The 15,766-nt window shown below is 37.1% G+C and overlaps 1 protein-coding gene across 1 annotated transcript; it reads right to left on the bottom strand.

Moving 5' to 3' along the window:
- Positions 1-169: 169 nt before the first annotated feature.
- Positions 170-2,172, bottom strand: K441DRAFT_66703 (S-adenosyl-L-methionine-dependent methyltransferase). The gene is made up of 10 exons (XM_067649753.1): positions 1,765-2,172; positions 1,671-1,705; positions 1,533-1,618; positions 1,308-1,472; positions 1,233-1,255; positions 1,142-1,179; positions 973-1,092; positions 630-882; positions 356-522; positions 170-304 (listed from the first exon to the last, which is right to left on the bottom strand). Exons 1-10 carry the CDS (start codon positions 1,999-2,001, stop codon positions 271-273), a joined length of 1,158 nt encoding a protein of 385 aa, XP_067504998.1. The 5' UTR covers positions 2,002-2,172; the 3' UTR covers positions 170-270.
- Positions 2,173-15,766: the final 13,594 nt, after the last annotated feature.

Here is a 15,766-nt window from a genome sequence, read left to right as displayed (position 1 = left end):
TATTAATCTAGTCATCACTGCCCAAAGCTTCCTGCAACTTGTTGAGAAATTTAAAGGGTGAAAATCCATCACCCTAAAAGGTGAGCTTTATTGAAGATTAGCAGAAAGCAGGTTTCCCTTGTCAGCCCTAGTTAGCGGACCTGACATTTTCTAATCTTCCAAAATTTGCACACGAACAATTTAAATGTTTAAGAAACTCATCCACCGAGCAGAAAAAGCTGCAGGTATTTCCACACGTTTTACGCCGAATTTATAAAACATTAGTCACACTTAAACTTCTGGTTTCTGCCCGTAAGCAACATAACTTCTCCACATTAGCGTTCTCGAGCCTTAGCGCGTAAAATATAGTACTTACAAATCATACTGCCCATGTATTCTTGGGTTGCTTAGATCCTGCCTCGCTTTTGCTACGAGGACTTGCACTTCCTCAGGTGTCCACTCACCAGAGCGGGTTAGCGTGGCTAGTCCAATACCTTCAAGACCCTGCTGCATTTGGAGAAAGTTGTACGCTCCTATTTGTTTCTGTAAAATCCAGATCGACGAATTAGTCTCGCCTAACGAAAGCATTGGAGGGATAGGAATGGCCGAAAGGGCGGTACACTACAATATCACAAATCGTTAACACTTACGTAATGCTTGTCCTTTGGCCATGTGCCCAGTGGTAAGATGAATTTGTGACACTGCACGTTCGTAAACCCGGCATCGATAAGCCACTGTTCCAGGTATGGGCCTGGGCGCATATTGTAACCCTTGTTTTCCTGCGCTTCGGACGTGGTTTTGTGGAATTGGTATATCGAGTGATTCGGGTTCAGGCTGCCATCTGGGGAGTATAAAGCCGTATCCCAATCTTGAAATTCGGCCCAGCCGCCTGGCTTGGTGCATCTGACCAGACATTCTGATTAGTTTGCTAGCAACATAATGGCATTGGGGGGCTAAGGGTAGAGGCCGAACTTGAAAGCTTGATGCATTAACCTTGGCCAATCTAAAATTCCGCCAGCAAGGAAACGTGCATGGATATAATCCAAGGGTGTGTTTTCGTAGCCCCATTCATCTTCAATGTCGTCGACGTAGAACTGAAGGTTTGGCGGGATACTATGAAATTTTAGAATCTTATGGACGGAAAGAGAGCAAATAAACGTACAATGGCGGTTGGATAGGACTGAGATCATTACCTATGACCTGCATGGGTTTTAGTAGGTTACTCATAGGGTTAGGGGAGATTATATATTTACCTCCGCGGAGGGGTATTGGTCGGCTATTTTGAAGTAAGTAATTCGTGCTTAATTGCGCTGATCAATTGAACTCACCAAAATCGATCGCCCATATTCCTGTGCCAGTTCCCAAGTCAATTGCTTTTTGAAGGTTTTCTGGGATTGGCGCCAAATGCAGCTTCCCGTTTAACACTACTAGCATGAGCTCGTGATGTATATCGAGTCGCTCATTTTCGATATCGTCGTTTGGTAACAAGTATCCTGGAAAAGCTCAGCTTACCCTATGCCGAATTTGGTTTGAAATTGAGAGTTTGCACATACGGCCTCTTCGATATGCGTGATAACGACGTCCATTCTCTTCTTGAAAATCAACGACACTGGAGGTTATGGATGCAGAGAACAGCGATCTGAGCAGCGACTGTTAACGCGGGTGCTAGAACTGAGAAGTCCAAGCTGTACATTTCATCTCCGTATGCAGAATCGGATTCGGTATTCTTAAGGGGTTCAAGGGATTAACCGCGGCGAGTAGTCAGTTCGGATGAGCAGGGCATACCTCGGAATCAACCTCGAGGAGGGTATTGGAGTGGGGTGTTTCAGTTTGGTGAGTGGACTGAGTGTCTATAGCGGAATCGGGGAGAGAGGGCGCAGGGCGCGGTGGGGTTGCGGAGTGCTTTGGTGAAGAAGTTGCACTACGAGAACGAGTCTCGGCCATTGTGGAGAATGAGCTGGGGTTTACAAGTTCATGTGGAGAAGCAACGGGAGAAAACCAAGGAGGCCAAAGGAGCGGCATGAAACCTTGTAGACTTAATAAGATTTGCTAGAGCCAAGGTGGAGGTTCGACATCTAGAAGCTGACTGGAGGGCGGCACAGAGGCAATTGCTCCCGGTGCCATGGCACCACGCGACCGAGGTGAGACCATGCCGTTAACAACTAAGACAACCTGGAATCTAGCCTTTCCCCCGCCAAAATCATGCCACTCCACATCTTCAAACGGTAACAACTCGCAGCACACCACCTGCCGCGCACCATGCACCTGGCTTGCACCCGGCTACCTGGCTTTTGACCTGTTCAAGAAGGGATATTTCTGGCGTCACTATAAGGCTATTGCAGCATTACAAAGTGTGAATCCAAAATGAGTTGGCACATCCTCTCAATCCTCGCATCCTTCGTATCCAATGCACAGGACGTGACGGGATGTGTCGGATTGAAAATCCATGGTCCGTGCGAAGCGGGTTGTGAGCGTGGCGCACGACATCTGCGAAGCATATTAAACGTGGGACTTTGGATGCATGATTCCTGAGCACACCTGGCTCATTCATGCTTAGCCCGGAGCCGCTTGCAGGAGAGATATATCCGAATCTTGTGAGCTAATGCGAAGCTGTAATGCTCGTAGAAACTGTGTGTTTACACCTGGAAGATTGAAGAAACAATCATTCTGTCTTTAGATAGGAGCAGGCATTTAGCTGTGTGGCATTTCTGGTGCTGGTCGGCCACAGGCACTATCGCCCTTCCTAACATTAGAAATGATTATCAGTGACAGATAGTAATGCAGGCACGGCTGTACTAGAGCCCACTACAAACCCAATGCAGTATAACTGAGAGTTTTAGAGAAATGCTTTCTTCCTGTCTTGATGCCGTCATCAAGAAACGGACTGGATTGCAGGCGTAAAATGGAGTAAGACATAAAAGAACAGGCTTTTTCATAAAAAATTAAAATTTTTTTTTATGAGATGAAGCTACTCGGTACACCAAGAGCCATAGTGAGAAGGTGTTGGTGTAAAGGGCTATAGGGGAAGCTGGATTGAGTGTTTGGATGATGAGAAGCCGCCCAGCCCGGAAATTCTTGTCTCAGCATGCTCAGACCACAATGGGAGGCCGGATAAATCCGGCCCGATGGCACTAAACCAGTTTAGGTTATCTGTCCCGTTGTGGTCTAAGACACTTTAGCCGACATTTATAACGCATATTATAATATCCGCATAGCTAATATTACGGATATTTACTTCTTATTATTTCAATAATTTTAGGCAGCTTAAAAAATCTATTAATTATACATTAAGCTCTGGCGAATTAAATAGTCTATATAAGAAGTCTCCCCGCCTTTCTGTTCCTAACATTAATTTTAAAATAGCTATAATACGGATTACTAAAGTAAATAATTAGTAATATCTGCACTAATAACGCGTTAACCTTAACCACCTACTCTCTATCTATTATATCCATAGTCTAACAATTAAAACCCATTAAGATCTATCTATTATAACGTATTTAAGCCCTCCCTACCTTTATCCAACCCTCTACTCTCCCTCCGCTGCCTTTAAGCGCTATCCGCTAATACCTCTATTAAAGCGGATAAGGTAAAGAGGTCGTAAATTATAAGCCGGTTAAGCAGATTAATAAGCTAGTAATATATAATAGGCTAGGGATTATATTAAAATAGATCCCTAGTAGTTTCTATGGCTATATAGCCTATAGAGGGAGCTACCCTAGCTTATAAGTAGCTCTTATAAGCTTTAAATAAGCAAGCTAGATAAAGCTATTACAGAGATATATCCATACCGCGGTTATACAGAGCAGCTTAAGGCCCTAAGGATGCTAATATTTAAGCGGCAAGATTTTATGCTTATAGCAAAAACATCCTTTAGCAAGAGTATAATAATGCAAGCACTACTATATCTTATACCTAATATAGTTATTATTATTCTTCTTCTACTTAACGCAATTAAATTAAAGTAAGTAAAAAAGATTACAAAGCTACCTTATGTTCGACCTATTTATATATAAGGGAAGACAATATCCGCTAAGCTAATTAAGGATATCCGTACGGGTAGCTACACATATATCCTTATCTCCCTAAAACTTTTAATTAGTAATAAGCTATATAAGGTTCTAATAGACCCAACGTTTCGTTCCTATATTGCCCTTATAGTAGTTAATAAAGTATACCTACTTGCTAATTAGGGAGAGACCTTCCGTATAGCGTATACACAACTCTTTAAAGTACGTTTAGTTTTGGTTAATAAGCCTTAGTTTATATATACCGNAANNCTAGANCNNTNTACNTTTNGGACTATATATAAGCTAGCTAGGTTTAAACCTAATATATAAGTTATTAAAACCCTAATTAATTGGCTAGAGCTAAAGATTATATAGAGGGTTATAACCATATAAGAGAAGAAGGACTTTTAAGTTCTTTACTTTACTATTACTGCTACTTTAGTATATTTATATACTGCTAGTAATAGTAACCAAGGAAAAGGTAAGCAATTAAGAAGCCGCTTAATATCCGCATAGCGGATATACTACCAATAGTTTAATTAACTTCAGCTAATTTTAAAGACAATCATCTTCTTTAATTCTAAGGAGTGGATAGCTTCCTATTATAATACTATTCGCAGCTAGTTAATCCATTACGGCTATAATACTACTATTATTAGAGAAACGGTGCAGAGCTACTATATAACGCTTACGGATATTAATAAAGATCGCTTATATACCGAATATACGCGCCTAATGTCTTAAATTCGAATTCTACTTACATTAGATGCAGTAGCATACGGCACAGATATCCTAGATATCTACTATTCTATCCAATATAGAATACCTCGCCATAAATCCTATAATATACTAATATAGCGGTTTAGCTGGGTAGGCCAAGGAGAAGGCCTCTTAGGCAAAGCAATCTTTATAGTTAAGAGCCGCTAGTAGGGTCCTTACGATAAATTAGGTAGTTCTAAGCATATATAACCTTAGCGTATAGGCAATCTTCGCGTAAGCGCGCTGCGTAATAATATCCGCGGGCGATAAGATATAGAGACTGCGGATATTACAAGTAATACTTTATCTATAGCGTCGGTTAGTACTAAGCGGTTAGTAGATATAAGAAGCGGGCATAAATTAAGCCTTAGTAGTTCTATAGTACGCCTACCTAAAGAGCTTATCGTACTAACCCTACGCCTAAAGAAGCGGTTAACTAATACGCAGTTACGTAGTAAGCTATTATTTACCCTATGGCGGCTAATTAATAAGGATTAGGTATACTTATAAGTAATATAACTTATACACTATAGAGACCTACAGTCTACTATTAGTAAAGACTTATGTTATAGTAACTATAACCTAGCAATATTTACGGATTACAAGTATAATATCCGCACTATAGCTAGTACAGATATCGCAAAAACCCGCTAGGAGCCTATATTAAGCAATATACGGGGGTGGTTTACATAATAGGCGGAGGCTAGGTATTAGGATACACTATAAACGCCTATAGTTAATTACATTATACTAAATAAGCAGCTCTATTGCCTTTATAATATAGGGTGGGTTCTAAATATAGCATTATTAAGGCAAGTAATGCCTAAGTGGGATCCCAATATCCTTAGTAAGGATCTTCTATCCCTTATTAAGCTTTTAGCAGATAAGAAATAAAAACAAAAGTAGAAAGAAATAGGGCAACTCTTAGGTTCTTCTAGGTTAATTATATAGATATTAAAGCGGTTTTCCTAAGCATTAGAGCAGCACGCTACTATAGATAAGCACTTATTATAGGCTCTTATATAGGCTTTATAGGTTTTAAATAGGAGATTTAAAATATTAGCACCGTAGCAATTAGCGCCTCGCCATAGCGCTAATATATTATAGGCTAGTTAACAGTTAGCTATAAACCTCTTACTAACAACTTAGGAAGAGGATATACCTATACCTTCGCCAACTCTCAGGTCTCTAGCTCCTACTCCTCCATTATTACCCTTATACTAGCCGTTAGATATATCTATACCGCTAGTAACCTACTAGTTAGATACGTCTATATTAGTACTATAGAGGCGGTTAGCGCAATTAAATAAAGGCAAATATATATAAAGAGCACTAGACAAAATTAACGGCAACGCTAATTAGTATACAGCGGGCTAATATTAGGCGAGGTTAGCTAATATTAGGCGGGGTTAGCTAATACTAGGTAAGTTTACCTTATATCCGCTAAGCGGATATTATAACCAGTAGCTAATATCCATTAGAATAACAGCTCCCCTCTTCCTCCTACCTTATACCCCTAGCAAGCGCGGCCCGGAACTAGATAGATTAATTAATTAATAATATTAATTACTTAGGAATATATACTAGTGCTACTAACTATAGCGGATATTAAACGGCTGTAGTAATAGCTTACGGCTAATATCTTATATTACTCATTAAGCAACTCATATATAGGCTAAAGCTAGGTTTAAGCAAAGTTAATAAGTAACACAAAGCTATTGTAACGGCGCTATCGCACGTTACCTGCCAAATTCTACTATATTCTGCCGACCTGCAATTAGCCCGCCTAAAGTTAGCGCCTTAGCAGCTCACCCTATATATTTGTTTACATCAGTCCTAGCGACCCCTTTTTCCTTCTCTTTAGCTTATTATCTTCGTAATACAGTATTCGTTTAAGCTTCGGTTTAAAGGCATTTATTTAAGCCATAACATTATACTAAGCTCTCCCTATCTTGCCTAGGAAGGCCTTAATAATATCCCACCCTAAAGAAACTTCGTCTGCAACGATGTATTAACGCGCTATACTTAGACACTAAAACAACTCTATATTACCTAGGAAGGCCTAAATAATATCCTACCTTATAAGCTAAATAGGACTGGACCTATACCCCTAAAATTAAAACTAAAGCGTATAATACTAACAAACCTTAGGAAGCTAATAATAGCACCTAAAGCAAGCTTATCTAAAAAAGCTGCCTTTACCCGAGAGGAACCTAAGATCTAATTAGAATTAGAAATTAAAGATAATAATAATGTCGTAAATATACGCGAGCAGATTCGCGCCCTTGCAGCCAGCTAGAAAGCCAATCGTCTTAAAGCAAGAAATATACAAGAGACCCTATAAGAGATCCTAGAAAGCCTTACGGCCCTATAAAATAGCCTAGCTTCCCCTTCTTAAAGCCCTAGCCAACCTATTTACTCTACTAAATGCGATATACTAGGGAGTACGGATACAATAATAAAGTAATTAAAGTCTATTAAGCTCCCTAACTCCCTACTACTGTCTAATGGGATAAACCCTACCTTTAAGAATTAGAGGATTTAAGTATAAGGAAAGCTCTATATTAACCATAACTATTTCCTTTCTAAAGAAGCCAAAATACTCTACCTCTTTAGTTAAACCACTAGGGACGCCTAATGGCACCTTTAAGCCAAGTTTAAGGACGACTCCCCTATCCAATTTATATCTGTTAATAAGATAATACGGTACCTAGTAGCTATTTATATTAACCTAAATAAAGTACGGGATGCCCGTTATAACTATAATCACCTAATAATAAAACTAAACTAACCCTTTGCTAAATTTTAGACTTAATTCTTATACCTTATAGGAGAAGGCCAGGTTCCCCTTAAGAACTACTAATTAGACCTATACAATAAGCTAACAATCCAGCTATAAAAAAAGATCGCTATAACCTTAGATAACCTACTAACCCATAAAAGACTTATAGCTTGTTACCTATTATTAAACTTAAAACTAAAGCGGATTAACGCCTACCCTAATTAGCAAAAGCGACTCTATAATAATTAGAACTCGCTAGCTATACCTATAGAAGCTAAAGCAGGAAGATAAGTTATAACTGCTCTTATACTAAAGGCAGTTATAACTATATACCGGTAAGCCTTGCCCAACTAGCTATATACTACGCTATTAACTAGTATTCGCCGTAATACTCTAATTAACCCTGCCTTGGCTATGTGCTTTAACTATAATAAGTAAGGTTACTTTACCTCGTCCTGCCCGGAGCTAAAGGATATAGGCAATATTAAGGAGATAGAGGAAAAAAAACATCTAATAAGTTAGGAAAAAAAAGAACCCTAGGGAAAGACTCCTTCCTAGGGTACCCTATTGATCTTAAAGAGATTAATTTTAGTTAGTTAATAGGTGGAAAGTATTTTACAGTTCTATGTATAGTATCTTAAAATAGATATAGAGTTAATATAACCGCCCTTATTAACACTAGAGTAAATAGCTTTGCCTTTATAAATACTACCTATATAAATAATATTGCTAAGTTTCTAAATGCAGAAGCTATCTAACTAGAGAAGCCTATCTAGGTAAAGGGCTATAATGGCTAAGCCGGTTAGCCTATTACCTATATCTTAAAGTTATATATCACTCTTAACGGACGACGCTAATATAGCATTTTCTTTTATATCCTAGACCTAGGGTCCTATAATATAATCCTTAGACAAAAATAGATGTCTTATTTTAATATTTGGTTAAATATATAAAAAAGACGGTTTGTCTAGCCGGAGGATAGACTAAGGTTGCCCTCTTTTATTAGGGAGATCCAAACCAACTACAAGACACTAGCCGTAAGGGGTAACCCTACCTACTAATAGGATGTCCGGGCCCATAACTTAGCCTTTACCTAAGAGAACGCCCGCCGCGAAGCTAGAAAAAACTCTATACTAACAAAAATACTCTCCTAAAGCGCTATGTTTAAAGAGGACTCTACGTACAAAAGCAGGATAGATAATAACGTAGATAACGTCTAAATCGCACAGATTTAACCGTTATAGAAAAGAACGTATTAACAGGATATAAGGGATAACCTCTAAAAGATGCAATAGGAGCTAAAAAGAGTAATAATAACGCTAGTACCCTAAAAGTCCCTAAAGTTACATACGCCCCTATTATTAGTCAACCCCCCTACCATAAACATCGCCGCAATTAGCGCTGTAGTGTTCCACTTTAATATATACCAGAAGGACAATAAGGTCTTTATAACGAGCCTATATAAGATTAACCAAATTATTAATAATAGAGAGGAAAGGCTAGATAAGGAAACTAATAAGGAACTAGTTAAACGCCTTTTTCCTACTATTTATATAGGCTACAAGAATGCATTCTCAAAGGCAGCCTTAAATAAGTTACCCTCCTACCAGACATATAATTATAAGATTTAATTAGAGGCCAATAACTCGCTAGGCTATAGCCCCCTCTACTATTAATTAATAGATAAGCTAAAAGTAATAAAGTAGTACTTAATTAACAACCTAGATAAAGGGTTTATTAAGCCAAGTTAAGCCCCTTTTACTTCCTCTATCCTATTTATAAAAAAGCCTAATAGAGGCCTTCGTTTTTATATTAACTATTAAAAGCTAAACGCTATTACTTAAAAGAACCGGTATTTTATTCCTTTAATTAACAAGACCCTTATACGTCTAAGCTAGGTAAAGATCTTTACTAAACTTAATATTTACTAAGCTTTCTACCGAATTAGAATAGACCCTATATCCAAAGATTTAACAACATTCTATACCCGCTATAGTTCCTATAAATATAAAGTTCTTCCTTTTAGACTAATAAACGGACCAGCTACGTACTAAAGGTATATAAATAACATTCTTTTTAATTACCTTAATAAATTCTACACGGTATACCTAGACGATATTCTTATATACTTAGACGACGAACTTAAGTATTAAGTTTATATTAAGAAGGTCCTAGAGAGGCTACGGAACGCAGGCTTATAAGTTAATATTAAGAAATATAAGTTTAGGGTAAAATATATAAAATACCTTGGGTTTATTATAACTATAAAAGGAATTAAGGTTAACCCTAAGAAGGTAAAAATAATCCGTAACTAGAAGCCCCCTTATATAGTAAAAGAAATCCAGTTCTTCCTTAGTTTTTATAATTTCTACTACTAGTTCATCCGTAACTACAAAATTATAGTAAAACCTCTTATATAACTAACTAGGAAGGATACGCCTTTTGTCTTTAATAATAGCTATATAGAGGCCTTTAAAGAGGTAAAGGATCGGCTTATCTCTTCCCTAATCCTTTATTACTATAACCCGGACCTTAAATTAATACTAAAAACAGATGCCTCTAATAGGGTCGTAGCGGGAATCCTATTATAGTTACATCTAGACGGTAAATAGTACCCTATAGCTTTCTTTTTAAAGATAATAAACCCGGCTAAGTGTAACTATAAAGTACATAATAAAAAAATGCTAGCTATTATTTAATTACTCTCCTAATAGCGCGTAGAGTTTAAAGGTATAAACTCCTAGATTAAGATATATATAGATTATAAAGCCCTAGAGTACTTTATAACTATAAAGCAGCTTATAGGGCGATAAGCCTAGTAGGCCGAAATACTCTCCTAATTCTTCTTTATAATTATATATCGTTCTAGTAAGTAAAACTCTAAGGCTAATACCCTAACCTAAAGAGAATAAGATATAGGACCCTAGGATAAGCTAAAGACCCAATATCGGACGCGCGCCCTCTTCTATCTAGAACAGCTTAACCCGCGGATTCTTAAGGAGCTAGACTCCTAATAAAACGAGCTAGCACTAATAGAGGAGTCCTTAGATAAGCCAATAGGGCTAATTAACCGCCTCCTAACTATAAACCGCATGGCTGATGCCTTAAGGGCCCTTCGCAAATAAGCCGTAAAAGGAGACCCTAATTTTAAGACAGAGGAAGGATTACTCCTATACTAGGAGCGGCTTATAGTCCCTAATATCGATAATCTATAGACCGAACTAATCCGCGAAGCTTATTACTAAATCTCTACGGCATACCCTAGTAAGAACAAGACCCGTAAAATTATTAACTGCCGCTACTACTAGCTAAGAATGGTTGCGGATATTAATTAATATATACGGAACTATAAAGACTGCTAAAGAGCTACAATCCCACGGGATAAGACCCTAAAACTACTTAAGCCACTCCCAATACTAGAGCGCCCTTAGCAGTATATTTCTATAGACTTTCACAAACTACCTAAGGACCGTGACGGATATAATATAGTTATAGTTATAGTTAACCGCTTTAGTAAACGTCCGTTCTTAATTCCATATTATAAGAATATCAATACTAAAGAGGCAGCCTGGCTATATATCTATTACATCTACCAAATTTACGGACCACTAAATACTATTATATCTAATTATAGGCTATAGTTTATATCAGCCTTCTAGAATAAGTTTACCCGGATCCTAGGCATTAAGCTAAAGCTTTCTATGGCTTATTACCCCTAGACAGATAGTTAGACAGAGATTATAAATTAGTATCTAGACTAGAGGCTTAGGCCCTTTATTAACTATTTCTAAGATAACTAGTCTAAACTACTACCCTTAATAGACTACGCGTAAGTAACCCTACCCTATAACTCCATAGGGTTTGCCCCGATTTAGCTAGAAATAAAATACTTACCCCACACAAGCTTTAACTGGAAAAGGCTAGAAGAACCCCAGACTATATAAGAGAAGCTATCCTATGCTAAGGCCTAACAGTACGCTAAATAATTGGAGGAGGCCTAGACGGTAGCCCGTAAGAACCTAGAAAAAGCTTAAAGGTTAATAGAATAGTAAGCAAACAAACACCGTTAAGAGCCTAATTTTACCCCTAGCGATATAGTCTAAGTTATAATAAGGAATTAGAGAACTAAACAACCTAGCTATAAGCTAGACTACCAGATAGTAGGACCGTATAAGGTTCTTAAGAAGATAGGTAACTTATATAAGATAAAGCTCCTAGACTTAATTAAGGTTTACCCTATCTTTTCGCTAAATAAGTTACGGAAAGCTATAAACAACCTATTGCCTGGACAAAAGAATGAGCCTCCCCTACTAGTTTAAGTAAACGGTAATAACGAATAGGAGGTTAATAAAATACTAGCCTATAAGATAGTATAGGGAGCGCTAAAATACCGTGTCTAATAAAAGGGCTACAATCCTAACCCAACCTAGTACCCTACGTAAAACTTTATAGGCTACCCCTAGAAGCTTAAAGAATTCTATAACTAATACCCTAATACGCCTAGACCCCTAAAGTACCTAAATAAATAAATGGAATGCTAGTATAATAAAGATAATAAGTTACCGGAAGAATATAGGGACAAAAACGCCCTAAAGCCCTAATATAGCTATCTGCTAAATTCTGCTATATTCTACCATTTTCTGCTAATACCGTAAAATTTCAGATATTTAGGAACTTTAACCGCCGGTTAAAGTTGTCTAATTAGTCAGATCCATGCCAAGACTTTTAACGGCTACTCTTTCTAGCCTAGTGCTTCCACTTAGCCCACAATTGCCCTTTATACTTAGTTAGGACGGACTTATATCCCCTTTATCTCCTTATCTTATATTTTTATAATCCTATGTTTATAAGCCTAGTACTACCCTATTTTTTCTAACTAAGCCTAAGGGCAGGCTTTCTTTTAAAGAGGGGGGTGATATAACAGCGCTATCGCACGTTACCTGCCAAATTCTGCTATATTCTGCCGATCTGTAATTAGCCCGCCTAAAGCTAGCGCCTTGGCGGCTCACCCTATATATTTGTTTATATCGGTCCTAGCGACCCCTTTTTCCTTCTTTTTAGCTTAGTATCTTCGTAATACAGCATTCGTTCAAGCTTCGGTTTAGAGGTATTTATTCGAGCCGTGACAGCTATCTAACTCATTATTATTATTATAGAGATTAAGCTTATTAAACATAGCAAAAAGATTACCGCCTAGCTATAAATTAAACTCATTAAGGGCAGATTAATTAAGTTATTTAATACCTAGTTATAGTAGAGGCGGCGCTTTTATCTTTACTTACTATGCCTAACGGCGGATAATAGAACCTACGGTAATTACATTAGCAAGCAATTAAATATCCACCGTAGTAGATTTAACAGTATATTAAGTAGACATCCGTTCGCCGAATATAATCTCAAACTTTACACGTAGTAGCCCTATATAATTAGTTATATAGATGCTCCAGTAAAAGAGCAAGTCTAGGTTAAACGTTAAATTGCCACAAGTATGCATAAGCTACTTTAGTTCCCTATTAAGTAGCTCGTTATTAAGATCTATTAGGTAATAACTATTCTATTTACCGCGGTTATTTACTAAACTATTTACTAGGATAGCTTACTAAAGCTTAGGGGAATAGGCATCTATTAAAGTTAATTAAAAGAAACGTAATATCTTTAGTAGATAGTTTTTATTCCAACTACCTATAAAATAGATACAGATATAGGGGAGCACGCGGCTAAGCAGGCCGATATCCATAGGCTTAATAGCGTGCTTAAGGACCTTATACGTCTCTACTAGTTATAAGAAGCGGACATATATTAGAAACTCTATATTAGCAGGCTTAGGAAGTGTCTGTAAAGATATAGCACTACTAGCCTACTTAGAGTAACCCTTTTGCCGCGGTTCCATAGGCTAGCTGGTATAGTTAGCTACCCAAGAGACTTTCTAACCAAAAACAGCTGTGCGAATATCCTTAATTACCGCTAATAGACGTTACAGAGATAGACTCTTAAGGTACCGCTTAATATCTATAGGCGACTTAGTATTATAGGAGTCTTTAATTTAAGTATAGAGCATCGCTATAATATAAGCGTCGAAGCTATAAAGAATTAGCTCCTCTATATAATAAAACGGCGTATACTCGGCTGAGATATTCCTTTAACCTAGGTGGTTTATATAGGTGTATAGCGTAGAGTACTCTTAGGCTAATTACTCGCCACTATAGTAATACTGTATAACCATATATAGGTAGTTCAGCTTTAGGTACTAAAGAGCTAGAATAGGTAAAGCCTAACACAGGCTATCGTAGGCGGATATTAACTTAGTACGTTCTCCCTAACATAACTAAATAAGCTTTATGGTCTTTTAATTACCATAGATTAGAAACAGTCGCTCTTTAAATACTTTATTAGTGTATTATAAATTTATTTAATAGAGAAAGATATTATCTAGTACCTTATAGGTTTTAGATATAAAGGCCTCTCTAGTTATAATAGGTCTTAGGTTAAGCCTAAACGTCCGCGCAGCGGGTATTATATTAATAGTAGGCATATATAGATGTTTAAACCACGGGTTTTTGCTAAGTAATATATTAAGGCCTAGGTACACTTCTATAATAGCTTTATAAATTAAAGCTATTAAGATCTGCTTCTATATCTCGTCTTATAGATTACCTAGAGCCTCTATAATATCTAAGAACTTAATTAGAATATCTGCACGAAGCATACTCTATTAAAGCCTACAATTAGGTATATATACGCCAAAGACAAGCTTACTAGTTATACGCAAATAGAATATCCTAGTATCCCTAAGTATTTAATACTAAACTCGTTAGAGGTAGTTAAAGTTATTATAGACAACAATTATATTAGAAGCCACACCTATTAAGTGGATTTTTACCTATATATAGGTTAGTTATAACGGAACCTTATAGCAAGAACTACGATAGGCTCGTTAATAGGCTAGGTGTATAGGAAATGCAAGTACAAAAGTCAACAACGTAATAACAACTGGTGGAGTAGTTGCCCAACAGATTAACTCTAATTATATTCTGAGAATCACTACAAGGAAGAAACTATCTAGGTAGGGACTAAGGGTCCTTAAATACACAACCGTACTCCTATAAAATCCTTCTTATACGTAATATACGCTTTATATATAAGGTACGTAAGTTCCTCTTATTTCTCTTATTTAATATATAGCACATTATGTAACCTTAATTACCATTCCTCGTTATATAGTTCTATCGGCTCTATCCTAGACTATACCTAAATTAACTAACTAGCTTCTTCCGTCTCCTCTCTAAGTAGTTATAATATCGTACTTAAAGCGTCCGTAACACCATCTCCCTCCTCTTTATCTTCGTCCTTAAAGATTTAAAATATCTCTAAGTTATTCACTAGAGGTATAATATCCGTCTAATTAATTTAGTTAATATTATTACTCATTATACCTAAAGTAATTTCTTCTTTACACGCCCAACGTTGTGCTCGCACTATTACTGCAATATTATCTCTTAGTAAGATTATGCCGTCTCCGTATTCTCATTATTTAAAAGAGGGGTTAGTTTATGTTATATTGGCGAACCTATCTTCGCGACAACCGTCCTCTTACTTAGAGTGCACTAAAGCGAATATTTATTCGTCCTGTAACGTTCGCTCTACTTCTAATACTAAATATACGCGACCTATTACTCTTAATAGTCGTCTAGTTCCCTAATTAATTTATCTTAGGGTCTTATATTTAATCTACTGCTGCGCGGCTAGATAGTAAACTGTTATAAGCCCTTACTAAGTTAAAATATTCCTGTAACGCGGAACAGAAGGCTCTAAATGCCCAAATTACGGCATCTGCTTGTCTGCTTTATCTTAAAAAGGTTTATAAGAAGGTTTATTTTAAGGAGTAGAAGCTTATAGAATAAGGTCTATAGGAACTAGGCGATAAAAGAACGGATTCTTCTCTAATAGAGAAGGAAACAGATCCGAGTAGTTTGGCAACTACTCTTCTTAGGTCCCCCTTAGGTGACTTATTCTTTAGTAATTCTTCTTTATTAATACTGCCTAACCTAATCTCTTCTAATACTCCTATACCTTTTCTATAGCATTCTTCAAATTCTTTAATAGCTCCTAGGTAGTCTTAGTATAGCCTATCTACTTAACCTTATACTATGTTTCGTTATTAATGTTCTTATAATTAACAATCTTCAATACTTGCCATTTGTCTTCTTCTTGTCCTCTATACGTGTCTGCTTTATAG

Source organism: Cenococcum geophilum (assembly GCF_001692895.1).
Source record: "Cenococcum geophilum 1.58 unplaced genomic scaffold K441scaffold_16, whole genome shotgun sequence".
Lineage (NCBI taxonomy): Eukaryota > Fungi > Ascomycota > Dothideomycetes > Gloniales > Gloniaceae > Cenococcum > Cenococcum geophilum.
This window is presented reverse-complemented; position numbering and strand designations above follow the sequence as displayed.

Coding starts and splice junctions, on each gene's coding strand:
- K441DRAFT_66703 (XM_067649753.1), bottom strand. CDS start 2,001: ATGCCGCTCCTTTGGCCTCCTTGGTTTTCTCCCGTTGCTTCTCCACAT. Junction 523..629: donor GGCCAAAGGACAAGCATTAC/GTAAGTGTTAAC, acceptor TGGATTTTACAG/AAACAAATAGGAGCGTACAA. Junction 305..355: donor ATACATGGGCAGTATGATTT/GTAAGTACTATA, acceptor AATGTGGAGAAG/TTATGTTGCTTACGGGCAGA.